Source organism: Trichoderma ghanense (assembly GCF_004382785.1).
Source record: "Trichoderma ghanense strain CCMA-1212 chromosome Unknown scaffold_1, whole genome shotgun sequence".
Lineage (NCBI taxonomy): Eukaryota > Fungi > Ascomycota > Sordariomycetes > Hypocreales > Hypocreaceae > Trichoderma > Trichoderma ghanense.
The window spans coordinates 2,942,594-2,959,595 of record NW_027395664.1 but is presented as its reverse complement, the minus strand read 5'-3'; the positions used below and the strand labels follow the sequence as shown (position 1 = coordinate 2,959,595).

Sequence of the window (17,002 nt, the reverse complement as noted above, 5' to 3'; positions counted from 1 at the left end):
AGTGGTCCAAGGGGCCAGGGGAAAGCGAAGGCTGCCAGATTCGCAATACCGCATGCGGCAGAAGCTTTGATGCTCGTTTGTTTGTAGGCTTCACGTGGAAGTCATGCGTCCAGGGACGAGGTTGTCCATCGCAGAATGGGGTGCGGCTGAGGGTTGGCCGTCAAGGCCTACTCTGGGGAAACAAAGACAACAAGCCATCTCTTAAAACAAGTCGAAATGTCATTTAATGCATCTATCCCGTCAGCCCTCGATGAAAAGCGTTCTACATCAAAGAGAATCGAACTCGACTTCATGTGCCATCACACCACATCCTGCTTGTCATATTCAACATCCTCCGCATAACTCGTGTTGCACCCGAACTTCAGCAAGCTGACAACTCGAGACAAACAAGTATCTCCAAGAATCGCTTTCACATTGACATCTGCCCACCGGACATCTCCATGGAGCACATCAAGCGGGAGTACGGCGTCTCAAAGCCAACAATCCTGCGTAGTCATTCTGCTTTTGGCGAGGCAAACGACTCGACAATTGTCTCAGTGCCCTATTCCAACCAAGCCTTCATCTCCGTGAGTTCTACCTTTGGAGTTTGAAAATCCTTCAAATAGAATGCTGATAGCTCCCAGCCTCCCCATGAACAGAACGTTCTCCAAAGCACTTCACGGTATGGGTTGGAGACATCCCCCCTGGGCTTCTCTAGTATCAGCCTCGTGAGACGCCCTCGAGCGCGGTCCAAGTCATCGAGGCCCAGCAGCTCCCGTAGTCGATCAAGATGTCTCCCCAGCAAGGACCGGAAATCAGGTAGGAGGACGCGAGACTCGGATGGAAAAGGGAGCAGCAGCTCTCTCACCAGGCCGCTCTCGGTCATCGCGGCCGAACTGCCTCACTGTCTCGTTCCCGACGCCGCAGCCTTTGCAACCCGCACAATCAAGCAGCGAGTGGAAGAGTACAACCACTCCGGAAAGATCAAGCGCCCCCTCAACGCCTTCATGCTGTACCGCAGGTCGTACCAGAACATTGCCAAGGCCTACTGCAGCAAGGACAATCATCAGCAAGTGTCGGCGATTTGTGGGCTCTCGTGGAGGAACTTGGAGCAACAGGAAGTCAAGCTCGCGTTCAAGGACCTGGCTGACGTCGAGAGGAGGAAGCACGGCGAAGCTTTTCCGGAGTACAAGTACGATCCTCTGCACTCGAAGAAGGGAGACGACAAGAACCTGCCCCTTTCTCTCCCGACACCAGACGGCAGCGATGTTGAGCCCATCAACGGCCATGGGTCTGTCAAGACGAGCGTGGCGAAGCGCAACAGGACAAGTGCGGCCAAGTACGAGTTTTCGCACTCGGACAGTGAGGGATACCTGAACACAATCGACGCACACCAGCCACTCCAGGCCAGGGCCTTTTCGTCCTACCCTTACTGGACCCCTCCCTCTTCGCACGCTTATCCCGCTGTGTATCTCGAGGAGCAGCACACACACGTTGATCCCGCCCCTTTCCAAACATACCCACCACCATCTGACGACAACCGTTTGGCTTGCAGAAGCTCACCACCCGTCGTCTGCGGTCTTTACGATGACGCAGCGGACCACAGCGTCGGCTATGCGGAGATCTTCATCGACCCTTCACTTCTTCCATGCCAGCCCAGCATGGTGTACGACATCTCCGGCTGCTCGGTTTCGGTTCAAGGGCAGTGGCATCCCTTGACCGCCGAGAAGTCACGCACGGAAACGATGCTGTCAGAGCTGAGTATGCCGGCGTCGTCTTATGACGCGTATCTCAGGGGGGTTGGGGGAGAGTGGGACGTGGAAGAGCTGGAGGAGCTGGAGGAGCCCAGCCACTTTAGGGATTGGATGCGCCAGACGGGTGCATAGTGCAAATGATTGGGTGTGCTTTTGGTTTGATTAGATACGGTTTGTTGCGTTGTTTGTTGTTTGGTGTGTGTCGTGTTGTTTCTGAACCTTGCATAGAAGGGAGGGTTTCTGGAAGGAGTTATTTTGGGGGACGGTTGGTGCGTTGAGCTGGCTTTGACCACCTGTTCAGTGTAATTGTACGCGGAAGATATCTAGGTACCTAGTGTTTAGTGTGAAGTAGCTGGAAACGAGATGCAGACATGGAGTCAATGATATTGCAACTACAAGTTAGTATATGCAGTGTGTGATGAGTTGCCCCTCAACTGGAGATCTGCAGCATTCCAGTGTTGCTTAACAGAGCTAAACGAGCTAGGCAGACGAAGAAGACAAGAGAGTTGGAAGACGAAACAGGGAAAATGAGGCTTGCGAAGCTGCAGGTTAGTTCTGTTGTTGGCTTATAGTGGCAGACGGTGCTGATGGAACTCGCGTCTTTCTTAGAGAAACTTGCCATGCTTTGCTATTCATAGTACTCATCCGGCCATAATCGCAGTGGGCTTACAAGAGCCATCGGTCTCCAAGGCGATACAATGCTCGCAATTGTAACTTTGTGTCGAGATGAGTTTTGCTCATGAATTTGCAGTGAGAAACTGAGCTCCCGCGATAGCTGCAGAGTTGGTGGTACTCGCAGTGGACTTGACATGTCAATGCTTGATTCCACACGGCTGGGCAAAATCAGGCTAATCTTCACCCCACCCGCACAGGTACTGGGCAGGTACCGCGCCTTAGTGCGTCCAGTTGGCTTCCAGACACCTGCACTCTGAAGGCGAGAATAATTCTTTATACTATAAGATTGATAGAATGAATTGAAGACTATTTACTGTCACTTTGAATACTAGATAGGTACTGAGATACTATCTCAAAATCTCAGAGTTTGATATTGATATCTATAGGGGAAGAGAAGTTCTTGAGTGAAATAAGAGAAATTACCAGCAAGTGATATTGCAGCTTACTAAGCGAGCATACATACCTGGGTAGGTAGGTACCAAATACTACCTAAGTCACCGGCATCAAGTATAGTAGCGGCTCCCCCAGAAGACGGATTGACTGCTGGGCAGTGCTGCAGTGGATCCTCAATATTGCGGCAGAAGCAACCTGTTGGACAGGGGGTCACTCCGTGCTTCTCTGGGCTCGTCCATCATTACTACCTCAGCACTTCCGCACTGCTACCTTACCAGCATCTCTCGCCCATCGCCTGCCGCATCGACGGACTAATGGAGTTCACTCGCTAGCACTGCTCGGGACTGGCTTGCTTTTCGTCACTCAGTCAGTTGCTCGTACAGCCCGATCGTCTCCCCTCGATACCTCCACGCCAACGAAGCGCAGTTCCAGTCCAGTCGAAGCCAGTCCAGTCCACGCGTCGGAACCATCCGCACTTCGAAGCTGCGTCCAAACCGGGCCAAACAACACGGCCAAGATGGGCTTCCTGGGCATCTACCGCGCGCTCTACGACTACACGCCCAACGAGGATGCCGAGCTGGCCATCAAGCAGGGCGACCTGCTCTACGTCCTCGAGAAGAATGACGACGACGGCTGGTGGAAGGCTAAGAAGAAGGCCGGCACCGATGACGAGGACGAGCCGACGGGCCTGATTCCCAACAACTACGTTGAAAAGGTATGCCCCCTCTTCACTCCCCTCAGTTGGCGCCCTGGAATGGCTGCCCTCGTGTCTCCCGTCTCTCCCCCCCTTCCGTCATGATGTCTCGCGACCCCCAACGTCAACCCTTCCATCAACTATCAACCGTCAGCTGAACTCAGGTGCTGGCCGAGCTGCGCTGCATGCCTCCGCACCCACCTGCGCGGCCTCACGAAAAGTTGCGCGCATGCTAATCTAATGTCCCCGCGTGTGCAATCAGGCCGAGACCGTGGGCCACGCCCGTGCCATTTACGAGTACACCCGCCAGACCGATGAGGAGCTGTCCTTCCCCGAAGATGCCGCGCTGGAAGTCTTCGACACCAGCGATGAGGATTGGATCCTTGCTGGATACGACGGCGAGTACGGCTTCGTCCCGGCAAACTACATCGAGCTCCAGGCTGCCGCTCCTGCCGCCGCGCCGGCACCCCCAGCAGCCCCAGCGCTACCACAGCGGCCGACATCTCAGAGCATCACCACCGACGACAGCACTCCCCTATCTGAACATGTGCCTGCTGCCGCTTCCCCCGTCTCCGTTGCTCCGCCCGTTGCTCCGCCCGTTGCTCCGCCCGTTGCTCCAGCCGCAGACCCAGCCGCCGCCATTGCCAACGTTATCCAGAACCGACAATCCACCAAGGAGCCAATGACGATAAGGTTCAAAGAACCAGACCTGTCCGATGAAGAATCCGTCAGGTCCCCTGCGCTGCCCACGAGGCCTCGCCCGCAGTCTCAGGCGTACTCAGTCTCATCGGAGCCACCCAGCAAGCCCGAGCGAATCCCTGAATCCCAGCCCAAAGGACATCTCATCCCCGGCAACTTTCACCTGTACAACATCAACGAGATGGTGTCGGTCATGGGCAAGAAGAAGAAGATGCCAACAACCCTGGGCATCAATCTCCTGACCGGCACCATTCTCATCGCACCCGAGAGAGCCGAGAACGACCCCCCTCAAGAGTGGACTGCCGACAAGATGACCCATTACTCCCGCGAAGGCAAGCACGTCTTCATGGAGCTTGTTCGCCCTAGTAAGAGTATAGATTTTCATGCCGGAGCTAAGGATACTGCAGAAGAAATCGTCGCCTCTCTCGGTGAGCTTGCAGGCGCCGCTCGAGCAGAGGGGATACGGGAAATTATTGCGGCGGGTTCTCAGAAGCGTCAAAAGAAGGGAACCATTCTGTATGACTTCATGGCACAGGGCGAGGACGAGGTGACTGTTGCTGCTGGCGATGAGGTGGCCATCATTGATGACACACGGAGCGAGGACTGGTGGCAGGTTCGCCGCTTGAAAAACGGCAAAGAAGGCGTTGTCCCCAGCAGCTACATCGAGTTCTCCGGCACCATCACGCCGCCGTCAGGAGGCCAGATTCCCGCCAAGTCGATGGTTGAGCAGAACCGTCTGGAAGAAATACGTCTCACCAAGGAAGCAATGAAGGCTAGCAGAGAGCCTCAACAGGTAGGCCTTGGAACGCCTTTGCCTCGAAGAGGCAGCAGTCTCGGAACTACGGATGATGGTAACACTTTGGGACAACAGCGGCCTCGACGTGAGAATGGACGAAACGACAGTGGCAGCCACTCTGCGAACAAGTCTAGTGAGTCTTTTTCCCTTCAAAACCGTTCATACAGAGGGAAAAGAGAAGGACAAGTCTCTCGAAGAATATTCATACAGAGAGAAAGAAGAAAAAGGACAAGAAATGCTGACAATCCACCCTAGAACCTGATCCCTCCAAAGTTCGTGTGTGGACAGATCGATCAAAGTCATTCAGTGTTGAAGCGCAGTTCCTCGGACTCAAAGACGGCAAACTACACCTCCACAAGATGAACGGCGTCAAGATCGCTGTACCCATAGCAAAGATGTCGCATGAAGACCTCGTGTACGTCGAGAATCTCACTGGCATCTCCCTGGACGACGAGAGACCCCTGGCCGACGTCAAACGATCAAAACCTCCGGAACAGAAGAAGGCTCCTACGGTTGGGGCTACCGTGGACAAGGGCCCGAGTCGACCAGAATACGACTGGTTTCAGTTTTTCCTTTCTTGCGATGTCGCTGTGGGCCTCTGTGAGCGCTACGCTCAGGCGTTCACGAGGGACTCGATGGATGAGAGCGTCCTACCAGATGTCGACGCCGGCGTCTTGCGGAACCTAGGCTTGCGGGAAGGAGACATCATCAAGGTTATGCGTACTCTGGATGCCAAGTTTGGCCGTGAGCGCGGCAACAAGGTCAATGGCGACGGCGACGGCGGTCTCTTCTCGGGTCCTGGCGGAGCTCTTCGGAACAACACAAGAAAGGGTCGGCCCGCCCCTGCGGTCCAGACTGGCGATGTGGTCGATGCCGCCGTGTTCGCGACCAAGGACGGAGACAGCACTGCCGAAACGGCCGCGAAACCAGCATCTCCTCCAAGCCCTGCAAAGTCGCCCAAACGTCCCGCGGGTGGATTTGACGATGACGCTTGGGATGTGAAGCCTACAAAGCAGGAGCAGCAAACACAAGCGCAGCCATCAGCTCCGCCGGCCGAGGCACCTGCAAAGAACGCGGCTCCGGCTCCCGCTGCGGCCCCGGCCCCAGCCCCGGCTCCCGCGCCTGCTCCTCCAGCGCTCACTGGTTCCCTGCAAGAGCTCTCGCTATTGACAACGCCTTTGGAGCCGAGCAAGACCGAGCCCCAGCCCCAGCCCCAGCCCGTGGCTCCGCTCGTGGGTGAAAACAAGGCGCCTGCGCCGGCGCCCCAGCAGCCACCGTTGGGAGCAAGCCCGGCCTTCTTTTCAACGGTGCCGCAGCCGAACCAGGTTCAGCCCTCTCTCACCGGTGTTCACATTTCCCCCAAGACTCTAGGAAGGCAACGCCCTATCGCGCCGTCCATTTCGCCGCCGGTTCAGGGGTCGCTTGGCGTTCCTCCGCCGCCGCAGCGACCCCTTTCTGCTCCGCAGTCGACTCTCCCCCAGGGCATGTTTGCTGCTCCCGCGCTCGTCCCCCAAGTCACCGGCCTCGTCCAGGGCCAAGTTGCGCCCCCGGGACAGAGCCTCAGCGACCTTGCCCAGGCCCGGCTGCAACAGCAATATGCTGCGCAGATGCAAAGCATGCAGCCGATGCAGCCAATGCTCACGGGCTACGTTGGACCGCAGCCGCAAGGCCTGGGCCAGTTCCCTCAAGGAGCTCCTGCGCCGTACCTGCAGCCGATGATGACCGGCGCGCCTGGCTACATGGACCCAAGCCGCATGAGCCAGTATGGAGGGCTTCAACCTCAGCCGACCGGCTTCCAGCCAGGGTTGGGGCAGTCTCCCTTTGGCAGCGGTAGCATCAACAACTTCCTCCCGCCGCCTCTACAGCCACAACCCACTGGCTTCCAGAGCTTGCAGCCCCAGCAGACAGGGACTACGAATGAGCTGAAGGCACCCATGCAGCCTCTTGTGCCGCAGAGGACGGGACCTCCTCCGCCCGTTCGGTTCGGCGTCACGCCAGAGACGAAGAAGCTGACGCCCCAGGCAACCGGCCGCCGGGCCAACCTGGCGCAAGCGAGTAAGTTTTCTCTTGCCCTTGTGGTTCTTTGAAGAAGCCGTGCAACTAACCATATCCCCCTTCTTTTGTAGCTCCCGACAACCCGTTCGGTTTCTAGATGGAAGGGGTTTTCTCGCGACAAACCTGTGATATATAGCTAATTATATAGTCTGATTTCCACCCAACAAACACTGCCTGCCTGATCTAGCCCTTGTCACGAGTAGAAAGCAAAGCTAGAGATGTTTTCTTTTTGAGTTGTATGTAATTTTAATACGAAGGCATGTTGAATAGACGGGGTTCTGGGCTGGTCCACATTTCAGAGGCTCCATGGCAGTCGCAGCGACATTATTGTAGCACCTATCCTTCAGTGGGCTGGCCGCTATCTTACAGGGGGCCGATAGCTTGTCTTGTCACCTTCAGTCCATCCATGTTCATTCAATGCTATCGCACTAACGTGGTTCGTTAGCCGACCCCTTCACTCCTGCTCTCTCAACCCAAACCAGGCCATCATCACGAACTCGCTCACCCGTCGCTTCTATATGACCGCTTTGAAGCCAATGCATATTCCGTAGCCGCCTGAGCCTCACTCCCTTCATCTCCCGCCATGGCAGAAGCACTGCAGGACCTGCTGGGCCTGGGCAGCGGGCAGAAACTGGATGCCGCGACCTCGGACTACATCGCCTACCTGGCCGGACAGCCAGTCGATGCCCTGCGGACGACGGAGCGCCAGCAGCTGTCGCAGGCGTCCAACTCGGCCCTCCTCTCGATCCAGGCCCTGTCCAAGAAGTCGTACAAGGCCGTCGTGGGCTCGGCCGACAGCCATGCGTCCCTGCGCGAGTCCATCCCCGCGCTGGCGGGCGACGCGCAGCAGGTCGGCCGCCTCATCTCCAGCCTGGACTCGCAGGTCGAGCACTTTTCCGCCAGCGTCAGCAAGGCCGGCGACAGCAAGGCGATTGCGCGCCGCAGGCAGGTGCTCAAGCTGCTGGACAACGCGGACCGCCTGACGGACCTGATGCAGGTGCCTGCCCTGCTGTCGTCCACCGCCAGCATCTCGCCGCTGGGCTTCTCGTCTACGTTGGATCTCTACGGCCACATCCAGCGGCTCGGGGCCCTGTATCCGGACTCGCAGCTCGTCTCGTACGTGCTGAGCGAGTCCGAGGCCTCCATCCAGCGGCTGGCCACGGACCTCATCAACACCCTCAAGGCGCCAAACCTGAAGCTGGCTGCTACGTTGCGCACGGTGGGATGGCTCAAGCGTGCGATTCCCGACCTCGTCTCCTGGGCACCGGCGCAGGACATGATACCCGCCGTCTTCCTGGTCTGCCGCTTCATCACCCTTGCGGCCACTCTGGATGCGCTGGAGCCCCTTCGACTGCTAGCGGAAGAGGAGCGGCTCGGCCAGGGGAAGCCGGGACAGCCACGGTCCTCCACCGGCCAACACACGGAGCGGTTCCTGAAGCGCTTCATCGAGGTGTTCCGCGAGCACAGCTTCGGCATCGTGTCCATGTCCAAGAGCGTAGACACCAACCTGGGCGGCGCGGCCCCCGACAGCCCCGATCTTGTCCATCCCCTGCCGTCCGCGCTGTCCACGTTTCCCGTCCACCTTGTCGGCATGCTGCTCGAGCCGCTGCGCCTCTATCTGCCCGCTGTCAAGGACAAGGTCGCTCGCGAGAGCATCCTGACGCAGGTGCTCTACTGCGCTGGCAGCTTGGGCAGGCTAGGGGCTGACTTTGGCATGTTGCTGGCCACGGTGGGAGTGAGCGAGTGGGTGGATTTAGTTAAGCGGCATAGGCTGCTGGCCGGGCGGCTGGAGTCGGTCATCGGGGATTACCGGTAACAAAAAACAACCAATTCCAAGCAAAGCAGGCAAACAGCTTCGGCGGCCCGGCAGTCTGCACTGTGCGCCAATGCGCGTCATCTCAGACGTCCGGACACAGGCGACAACTTCTCAACAAAGCAAACCGCTGAAAAGGCTCAAGCCGGCATAGAGAGGGCCCGGGCCACGATATCATGAGCACAACAGCATCATCGCAGGCGAAACCGGCTGCGGCAGGTGCGCACTTCACATTGGCTTGTTCTGAGGAAATGTCTCATCCCCATCAATAGCGCAACACTTCTTCTTTGGCCTCGGGTCTGGCGTGGCATCGGCCGTCCTGCTGCAGCCGCTGGATCTGCTCAAGACGCGGACGCAGCAGTCGGGACATCATCCCTCGTCGCTGCTGGGCTACTGGCGGGAGCTCAGGCAGTCGCCGCAACCGATCCGCGCGTTCTGGAGAGGGACGCTGCCCTCGTCGCTCCGCACGGGGTTCGGGTCAGCCCTGTATTTCTCATCGCTCAACTCCATCCGCCAGTTCCTGCAAAAGTCCAATGCCTTCAGCCAGAGGATCCATGCCAGCAGCGCCTCGTCGAGCCTGCCCACGCTGACGCCCACGGCCAACCTGGTTGCGGGAGCCGCGGCACGGACATGGGCGGGCTTTGTCATGATGCCTCTGACGGTCATCAAGGTCCGCTTCGAGTCGAGCCTCTACTCTTATCCGTCCATGTGGGCCGCCGTGAGCGACATTCATCGCAGCCACGGACTCAGAGGCTTCTTCTCGGGCTTTGGCGCCACCGCCATCCGGGACGGTCCTTATGCGGGCATGTACGTATCCATCTACGAGATGCTCAAGAAGAGGCTGGCGTTCCTGGTGTCCGGCAGCCGCTCCTCCGCCGAGGGGACAAGGGCCATGACCGCGTCGGTTGCCAGCTCCGTCAACTTTGTGTCGGCCATCTCCGCGGGCGCCGCGTGCTCGGCCATATCAAACCCCATTGACGTGTGCAAGACGCGCATCCAGCTGCAGCCGCAGCGATACCGGAACCTGTTCCACGCGGGATACCGGATGGTGGTGGAGGAGGGCTTCCGCTCGCTGTGGCGCGGGCTGGCCCTCCGGATGAGCCGCAAGGCGCTGAGCTCTGCGCTCTCGTGGACGATATACGAGGAGCTCATTCGCAGGTATACCGCCAGCTACGGCGCAGGGCGCAGTCTCAAGTCGGTATAGATTATGGCTGGGTACGAGGTTCGAAAAAGACTTAATGATGTACGATATATGAGCTTGGGGACAGGTTATACATGATGGGCACTTCGCTCGGTTTCTTCTGATTTCTCGTTTTCAATTCATGTACTCTTTAGACATAACGTAGCCTGAAAAAAAAAAAAAAAAAAAAACCAATCAAATAGCAGCAGCATACGGACTACATGAACCAAATCAAAAATCATTTCGGCCTGAACGCACGTGTGGCAAAACAAAAAACACGCCATACATAATCTCGTAAAGGACGTGAAGGGGGGGGCGTCATTCATTACGAGGGGCGAGCGCCGGCCAGGTACATGAGCAGCGCGGGCGACTTGCTCCTCTTGCGGTCGTGCTTCTTGCGGACAAACTCGAGCTCCGTCTCGCCGCGGTGGTGGTGATGCTTCTTGTCCTCGACCATGAGCAGCTTGCTGCGCTTCTCGCGGATGAGCTCCGTGTGCCGCCAGAACTGGTCCTGCTCCCATTCGGGCACCCATCGCTTGATGAGGACGTAGTCGGGGTCCTGTGGGGAGAAAGTGTTTGTTAGCCAACGTAGCCCTGCTATATCGCGAGTCCTTCAAGGAAGAAGGAAAGGAAAAGGAAAGAAAGAAAACTTGCATTGTCGTATTCAAAGTCGATGCTAAACGTCCGCAGCGTCTCGAGCGACAGGTACTTGCGCGACATGCGAGTGTACGTCGGGCGCTCCACGGGATGCTCCGGTGGCGGCGGCGCCGGCAGAGCCAGGGTAGGATATTGATTGGGAGGCAGAGCCGGATGCTGCGCCGGGTGCTGTTGAGGAGGGGGCAGAGCCGGAGGCAGACCGGGAGCCTGGACCGGTGTGGACGGCACCTTTTTGTTGTTGAGGATGGCGTCAATGGCGTGCTCGTCGAGGCCCGACTTGACGAGGTCGTCGTGCAGGCGGCGGCGGTACTCCTTGTCGCTCTCCTCCTTGCGCTTCTGCTCCTGGGCGATGCGCTCGGCCTCGGCCTTCTTGTACCTCTCGACGGCCTCGTGGGCCTCCTTTTCGCGGCGGCGCCGCTCCTCGGCCGCCTCCTGCTCCTCCTTGAGGCGCTTGAGCTCCAACTCCTTCATGAGGCGCTTCTCCAGCTCGGCCTCCGTCTCGCGCTTCTTGATGCCCTCGAGCTGCTGCTTGGCCTGGCGGAGCTCCCACTCGTCACGGTACTCGCGGTCGAGCCGTCGCTTCTCCTCGGCGGCCTCCTGCTCCTCCTTGAGGCGCCTGTACTCGAGCTCCCTCGTCATGCGCTTTTCCGCCTCCGCGTCGGCCTCGCGCTTCTTGATGAGCTCGAGCTGTCGCTGGGCGAACCGGAGCTCTGCATCGTCTCGGAACTCCTTCTCGAGCCGCCTCCTCTCCTCGGCGGCTTCCTCGGCGGCGTCTTCCTCCTTGAGCCGCTGGTACTCGAGCTCCTTGGCGATGCGCTTCTCCACGTCCTTCTCGGCGTCGCGCTTCTTCATTTCTTCGAGCTGTCGCTGCGTCAAGCGATGCTCGGCTTCCTCGCGGTATTCCTTCTCAAGGCGGCGCCTCTCCTCGGCAGCTTCTTCGGCAGCCCCCGCGTCTTTCAAACGCTTGTACTCAAGTTGCAGAGAAAGGCGCTTCTCAACGTCTTTCTCGGCATCACGCTTCTTCATCTCGTCGAGCTGCTTCTGGGTAAAGCGAAGCTCAGCTTGCTCGCGGTATTCCTTCTCCAGCCGCCTCCTCTCTTCGGCAGCTTCCTCGGCGGCCCCTTCATCCTTCATGCGCTTGTACTCAAGTTCCTTGACGATGCGCTTCTCCACCTCTGCGTCAGCGCCACGCCTTCTCATCTCCTCAAGCTGCTGCCTGGCGATACGGAGCTCGGCTTCATCGCGATATTCCCTCTCGAGCCGACGCTCATCCTTTGCGCGCTCTTCCCTCATGCGCAGCTCCTCGAGCTGACGGCGTGCAAGCTCTGCCTCCCACGCCTCCCGCGTCCTGTGCGCCGAACGACGGGACGACGACGACGAGGATCGAGAGCGCGACCGGGAAGACCGGCGGTAGATGGTGCGGCGGCTGCGGCGAGGGCCGTCGTCGCTGTCTTCATCAGACGAATGCTCATTGTAGATTCGGTTGTTGATGACGATCGGGGCCGGGGCGGCGGGCGGCGGAGGCGGGGCAGCGCCAGAGGTCGAGGCAGAGGCAACGGCGCCCAGGCCTGCGCGGCTGTTACGAGGGCTCTCGCGGCTCAGGCGAGGCGGCGATCGAGGGCGTGAGGGCGGCCGGGCGACGGCGGTGGCGCGAGGCTCGGAGCGAAGATAGTCGGTCCCGCTGCCATACTGGACTCCCCGCACGGGAGGGCCCTGGACGTAGCGGACGTTGGGGGGCGACTGGCGGCGGGCGACGTGGATGCGGTACTCCTCGTCGGAGTCGTAGAGGCTGCTGCTCATCTTTTGGTGTCGTGAGCAAAAAATAGCTGGTGGAAAGACGGAAGAAAGAAACAAGGAAGAAGAAGACGAGGAAGGAAAAAGAAAAAAAAAAAAAAAAACAAGAAACAGAAAGAGTCACAGGCAAGACGTTTGCTCGCTCAAGACAGAGCCGATAAGGCAGAATCACAAGGCAGGAATTGTGGGGGGAGGGGGAGAAGAGGAGAGCGAGAGAGGAAGAGAGGAGGGGACGATGCCATTTTTGATTATTCTCACATACAGCAACCACCGCCTCTTTATACCGCTACTCGCCCTCGATGCGGCTCATTTGCTGGCGCTGCGCTCCACAGGGTGCCAAAGGCAGCAGCTGCAGGTGCGCAGGCGGCGCTTCAATGCATGCATGGGATAGTACTAGAGGGACCTCGTTGGGGAGTCGAAGGGCGGTTCTTTGTTTCGCTGGGAGCAGGTTGATTAGCGCTTATTGGCAGCAAAAAGCTGAGCGGGAGGATTTGGGGGGGGGAGTTGATGGAGGAGGGGGGAAGACTAAGCCGGGTGTGGATCGAGGGGTTGAATGTGCAGTTGAAAGCATCAAGTCACTGTAGATACCTTGGTAGAACAAATGGTACAGGAAGAGAGATTTGATAGTCGATATCGGGTGAACTACCGATGAGTTAAGATGATCTTATCTTGGGTTTCATCCCATCTCATGTCCAGTTTTCTGTTCCATTGATACCGACTCAATTGCTGGCGCGATATAGTATGATTACTACTTGTATTCGTCGCTTGCGGGATCAGCTGGCCTCGGCCATCACCTGCCCCCTCTAAACCGCATTCGGCCTCGCTTTATGCTTAATGCAAGGCCGTCCCCGTCCGCTCTAGCGCTGAGGAAGAAACAGAAAAAGAAAAAAAAGTAGAAAGGGCGAAAAAAAAAAAAATTCCCCTGTGGCAGATGACCCGCCAACGACCCCTGCCAACAAGGCACTATAACCCACTGCAACTTGCTGTAAGGCTACCAAACTCCCACTTGCACCATTTCCCAAGGCTGTTGAATCATACATCCACCATCGTCATCCCTCACACACATCGACCGTCGCATTCTTCTTCTTCTTCTCTCCCGCCAAAACATCTTTGCGCCGCCCGCGTTACGCAACTTATCCTCAACTTCCACACATTACAAAGAATCATAAATCTACGCTCAAAGTCATAGTCGGATAATCAGCAACGCCACATGACTGCCCAATTCGCTTCCCACGGCCGCGGCGGCGCAGGCAACATGGCCGACGCCGCAAAGTCCGCCAAAATCAACGCCTCCGACCTCGAGACCCCCGTGCTCAAGACCCCCGTCGTCACCACCGGCCGCGGCGGCACCGGCAACATGACCCGGAACGACGATCCCAAAGAGACCCGTCTCCGCCAGGACGTCCAGGCGTAAGTTCGAATGAATGATAGGAACGAGGAGCAGCAGCGATCCTTGCCCCTATGTACCTTGATGGCGCAATGTGCAGATTTTTCAGAAAAAAAAAACACATTTACTAACGTATCTTCTTTGTTTTATTTGTACAGAGTACCCAGGCGACTCAGTGCCGGAGCCCAGCTGGGCGGCCGCGGCGGCGCGGGCAACGTCTTCAAGGGCGAGGAGGAACTCGAAGAGCTGGCGCGCAACCGGAGCATCGAGCAGGCCATTGACGAGGCGCCCGAGAGGACGTCGGACAAGGCCTCTGACAAATCGGTCGAGAAGACGGACAAGGACAAGGCCGAGGCAACGACGAAGCGGCGGTGGCTGTTTGGCAAGAAGTAATGGAGTGTCCACAGGCAGGATGCTGGACTTTTCGCGGCTCTCCTATACCCTTTTCTCTCCCGCTGGTCTTTTCTCCGTTCTTCTTCAGATACCTTTTTTTTTTCATCGGCTTTCCTCTTTTGTTTCATGGCTTTCTGTTTCGTGGTTTTCGACGGCGCATTATGCCAGGGTTTTGCCAAGGTACGGAGTCTTCTCGGTGGTCCAAAAGAAAAAGAAAAGAATTGTTTGTGGGCTTCAATCAGGAAATGGCATCCAGATACAACAGGGTTATCAACAACAGACGGAGCGGTGCTTGGTTTTTGTTTCTTTTTTGGATCGGGCTTACAGTACATCTTTGCCAATGCAATACACACTCTGACTCTGCTGCTGAGTTGAGAGTTGGTCCTTTTATTTTTTTTTCCTTTGCTCATCTTGATTCTTCATTCCATCCTCTTTACTTTTGCAGTGACTTTATGATTTAGTCAGGCGATGAATCTCCTCAAAGAAGAACTTCAGGTTATCTGGGTTCACTCCTGGTGTGATGCCTAGAAACGACAGCAGTCAGCAACGTGAAAACAAACAGGTTCAACATCAAAATCATCCTACCGTGACCCAAGTTGGCAATCCAGCCCTTGTTTCCAACCCAGAATCCCTTAACCATGTCCTCAACAGCCTTGGTAATGGCGGCTTTTGAGCCGTACAAAACTCCAGGGTCGGCATTGCCCTGGAACACCACGTTCCTGTCGCCTCGGATCCGCACAGCCTCGGCAGGGTCCTGCAGCCAGTCCATGCCGACGACGTTGTATCCCAGGTCGCACGCCGAATCGAGCGCATACCAGGCTCCCTTGGGGAACACCGTCATGGGCACCCTGTCCAGCCCCAGCTCCTGCAGCTTCTGCGGCAGCTTCTGCGCAATGTGGGCGAGGTAGGGCTCTGAAAACTCCTTGAACGACGCAGGACCCAGCTCGCCGGCCCATGAATCAAACACCATCACCAGCTACACAACCCACAGTTAGCTTTGCTTCCCACCGAACATTGAACGAACTACTCTTTTGTAGTTCTGTAGTTGGGGCCACGTCATACCTGAGCACCAGCCTTGACCTGCAGAGCCAAGTGCTCCACGCAGACGTCCGCAATCTTGGCCAACAACTTCTTCGACTCCTCGGGGTACTTGTATATCCACTTCTTGCTCTGCGCAAACAGCTTCGTCCCGCCCCCCTCAACCATGTAGCAGAAGAGCGTCCACGGCGCGCCGCAGAAGCCAATCAGCGGCACCCGCCCGGCCAGCTTCCTCCGCGTGAGCGTAATCGCCTCGTACACGTAGCCCAGCTCGGCGGCGACGTCGACGTCGCCCGCGAGCACCCGCCCGTACTGCCCGTCCTCGGGGTCCTGCAGCGGGCTCGGGAAGTGCGGGCCCTTCTTGTCCACCATCTCGACCTGCATGCCCATGGCCTGCGGGATGACGAGGATGTCGGAGAAGATGATGGCCGCGTCCAGCAGGCCCGCGAAGCGCTCCACCGGCTGCAGGGTCAGCGTCGAGGCGACCTCGGCGTCGCGGCAGCACTCGAAGAAGTCGCGGGTGCCCTTGGCTTCATGGTATTCCGGGAGGTAGCGGCCGGCTGTGACGACAGTCTCTTGGTTAGACACAAGTCCTGCAGAAGAAGAGACCGAGGTCACATCATATCAGACGCAGCGTACCTTGGCGCATCACCCACATGGGAGGTCGTTCCACGGTCTGTCCTGTCGATGGGCGCAACAACAACGTATAAGCAAACACCGTCCAGAGAACTCTCAATTCCGCAGCTCAACCGGGCAGAAACCCACCCCATGCCGCCCGCAGCAGCAGGTCGTTCTTCAACGGCTCAAAGTTGTGCTCCATCGCGTCCAGGCGGAGATCAATGCGCAGCTTGTAAAATGGTTCCTCACTTGAGCAGCTGCTGCTGGAAGCACTCAGTTGCATAACTGCAAAAAGGCAGAGAAACAGCTTTCCATCAATGCTGCAAATCCCCCCACCACTCAATCCTCAATCCAGTCAAGGCCTCCCCGCGGGGTACGTACCTGCCATTGCACGGATTTCGGAGCTCATTCGGCCCGTATCAGCTTGCCTGGTGCCAACTTGAGGTACGTACCCCAGCTGTGAAGCTGTCTGTCTGTCTGTCTCCAAGCTGTCGCTTGAGTTCATCAGCATCATCTCAACTCATCTCAACACATTGAAACCATCCATCAACCGCGTCTCATCACCACAGCCATGTCGGAAAAGGAGCTTCAGATCAACCCCATCGTCCAAGACTCAGTCATCCACAACACAAAGGTACATCCAATGTCCTCATCCCCCAATTCTCCCATCTCCTTCACCTCATAGCTGCCCATAAAGTCATTGCATCAGCAACGTCCAACTGAAGTCTAACCCACTCACTTACACCTTCCACCAGACTCTCACCAACCTCCACAGCCTGACGGCCTCCCTCTTCGGCGTCAGCGCAGGCATCCTCGGCCTCGAGTCCTACTACGGCTTCCTCTACTACATCGCCCTCTCAATAACAACCAGCCTCCTCTTCTACGTCTTCAAGCTCGCCCCGGGCTCCCTGGCGGAAGGCCGCAGCGTCCTCGACACGGGTCGCTACTACAAGGGCGCCCTCGAGCTCTGGACCAGCCCCATCTTCAATGGGTTACCGGGATTCATTCTGACGTGGACTTTATTCTATGGCTTGGTGAGAGCTTGAAAGCGCAAGGGCTGTCTTGAGGAGGGGGGAT

At 57.5% G+C, this 17,002-nt stretch overlaps 7 protein-coding genes across 7 annotated transcripts; 5 read left to right on the top strand and 2 right to left on the bottom strand.

The window, feature by feature from the left end:
- Nucleotides 1-135: 135 nt before the first annotated feature.
- On the top strand, nt 136-1,865 carry CCMA1212_002364 (uncharacterized protein; the record flags this gene model as incomplete). Its single annotated transcript, XM_073699749.1, has 3 exons — nt 136-140; nt 392-566; nt 639-1,865. 3 exons carry the CDS (start codon nt 136-138, stop codon nt 1,863-1,865), a joined length of 1,407 nt encoding a protein of 468 aa, XP_073562011.1.
- A 1,453-nt stretch (nt 1,866-3,318) lies between these two features.
- On the top strand, nt 3,319-7,142 carry CCMA1212_002363 (Actin cytoskeleton-regulatory complex protein sla1; the record flags this gene model as incomplete). The annotated part of the gene is made up of 4 exons (XM_073699748.1): nt 3,319-3,516; nt 3,758-5,123; nt 5,246-7,045; nt 7,117-7,142. 4 exons carry the CDS (start codon nt 3,319-3,321, stop codon nt 7,140-7,142), a joined length of 3,390 nt encoding a protein of 1,129 aa, XP_073562012.1.
- Nucleotides 7,143-7,628: 486 nt separating this feature from the next.
- Nucleotides 7,629-10,062, top strand: CCMA1212_002362 (uncharacterized protein; the record flags this gene model as incomplete). Its single annotated transcript, XM_073699747.1, has 4 exons — nt 7,629-8,780; nt 9,013-9,077; nt 9,131-9,329; nt 9,376-10,062. 4 exons carry the CDS (start codon nt 7,629-7,631, stop codon nt 10,060-10,062), a joined length of 2,103 nt encoding a protein of 700 aa, XP_073562013.1.
- A 301-nt stretch (nt 10,063-10,363) lies between these two features.
- CCMA1212_002361 (uncharacterized protein) lies at nt 10,364-12,495 on the bottom strand (the record flags this gene model as incomplete). The annotated part of the gene is made up of 2 exons (XM_073699746.1): nt 10,364-10,635; nt 10,689-12,495. The coding sequence occupies 2 exons, from the start codon at nt 12,493-12,495 to the stop codon at nt 10,364-10,366; spliced, it is 2,079 nt and encodes a 692-aa protein (XP_073562014.1).
- A 1,204-nt stretch (nt 12,496-13,699) lies between these two features.
- Nucleotides 13,700-14,269, top strand: CCMA1212_002360 (uncharacterized protein; the record flags this gene model as incomplete). Its single annotated transcript, XM_073699745.1, has 2 exons — nt 13,700-13,899; nt 14,035-14,269. 2 exons carry the CDS (start codon nt 13,700-13,702, stop codon nt 14,267-14,269), a joined length of 435 nt encoding a protein of 144 aa, XP_073562015.1.
- Nucleotides 14,270-14,719: 450 nt separating this feature from the next.
- Nucleotides 14,720-16,127, bottom strand: CCMA1212_002359 (Uroporphyrinogen decarboxylase; the record flags this gene model as incomplete). Its single annotated transcript, XM_073699744.1, has 5 exons — nt 14,720-14,793; nt 14,855-15,245; nt 15,332-15,867; nt 15,947-15,988; nt 16,073-16,127. 5 exons carry the CDS (start codon nt 16,125-16,127, stop codon nt 14,720-14,722), a joined length of 1,098 nt encoding a protein of 365 aa, XP_073562550.1.
- A 369-nt stretch (nt 16,128-16,496) lies between these two features.
- CCMA1212_002358 (uncharacterized protein) lies at nt 16,497-16,971 on the top strand (the record flags this gene model as incomplete). Its single annotated transcript, XM_073699743.1, has 2 exons — nt 16,497-16,559; nt 16,681-16,971. The coding sequence occupies 2 exons, from the start codon at nt 16,497-16,499 to the stop codon at nt 16,969-16,971; spliced, it is 354 nt and encodes a 117-aa protein (XP_073562549.1).
- Between the last annotated feature and the right edge of the window lie 31 nt (nt 16,972-17,002).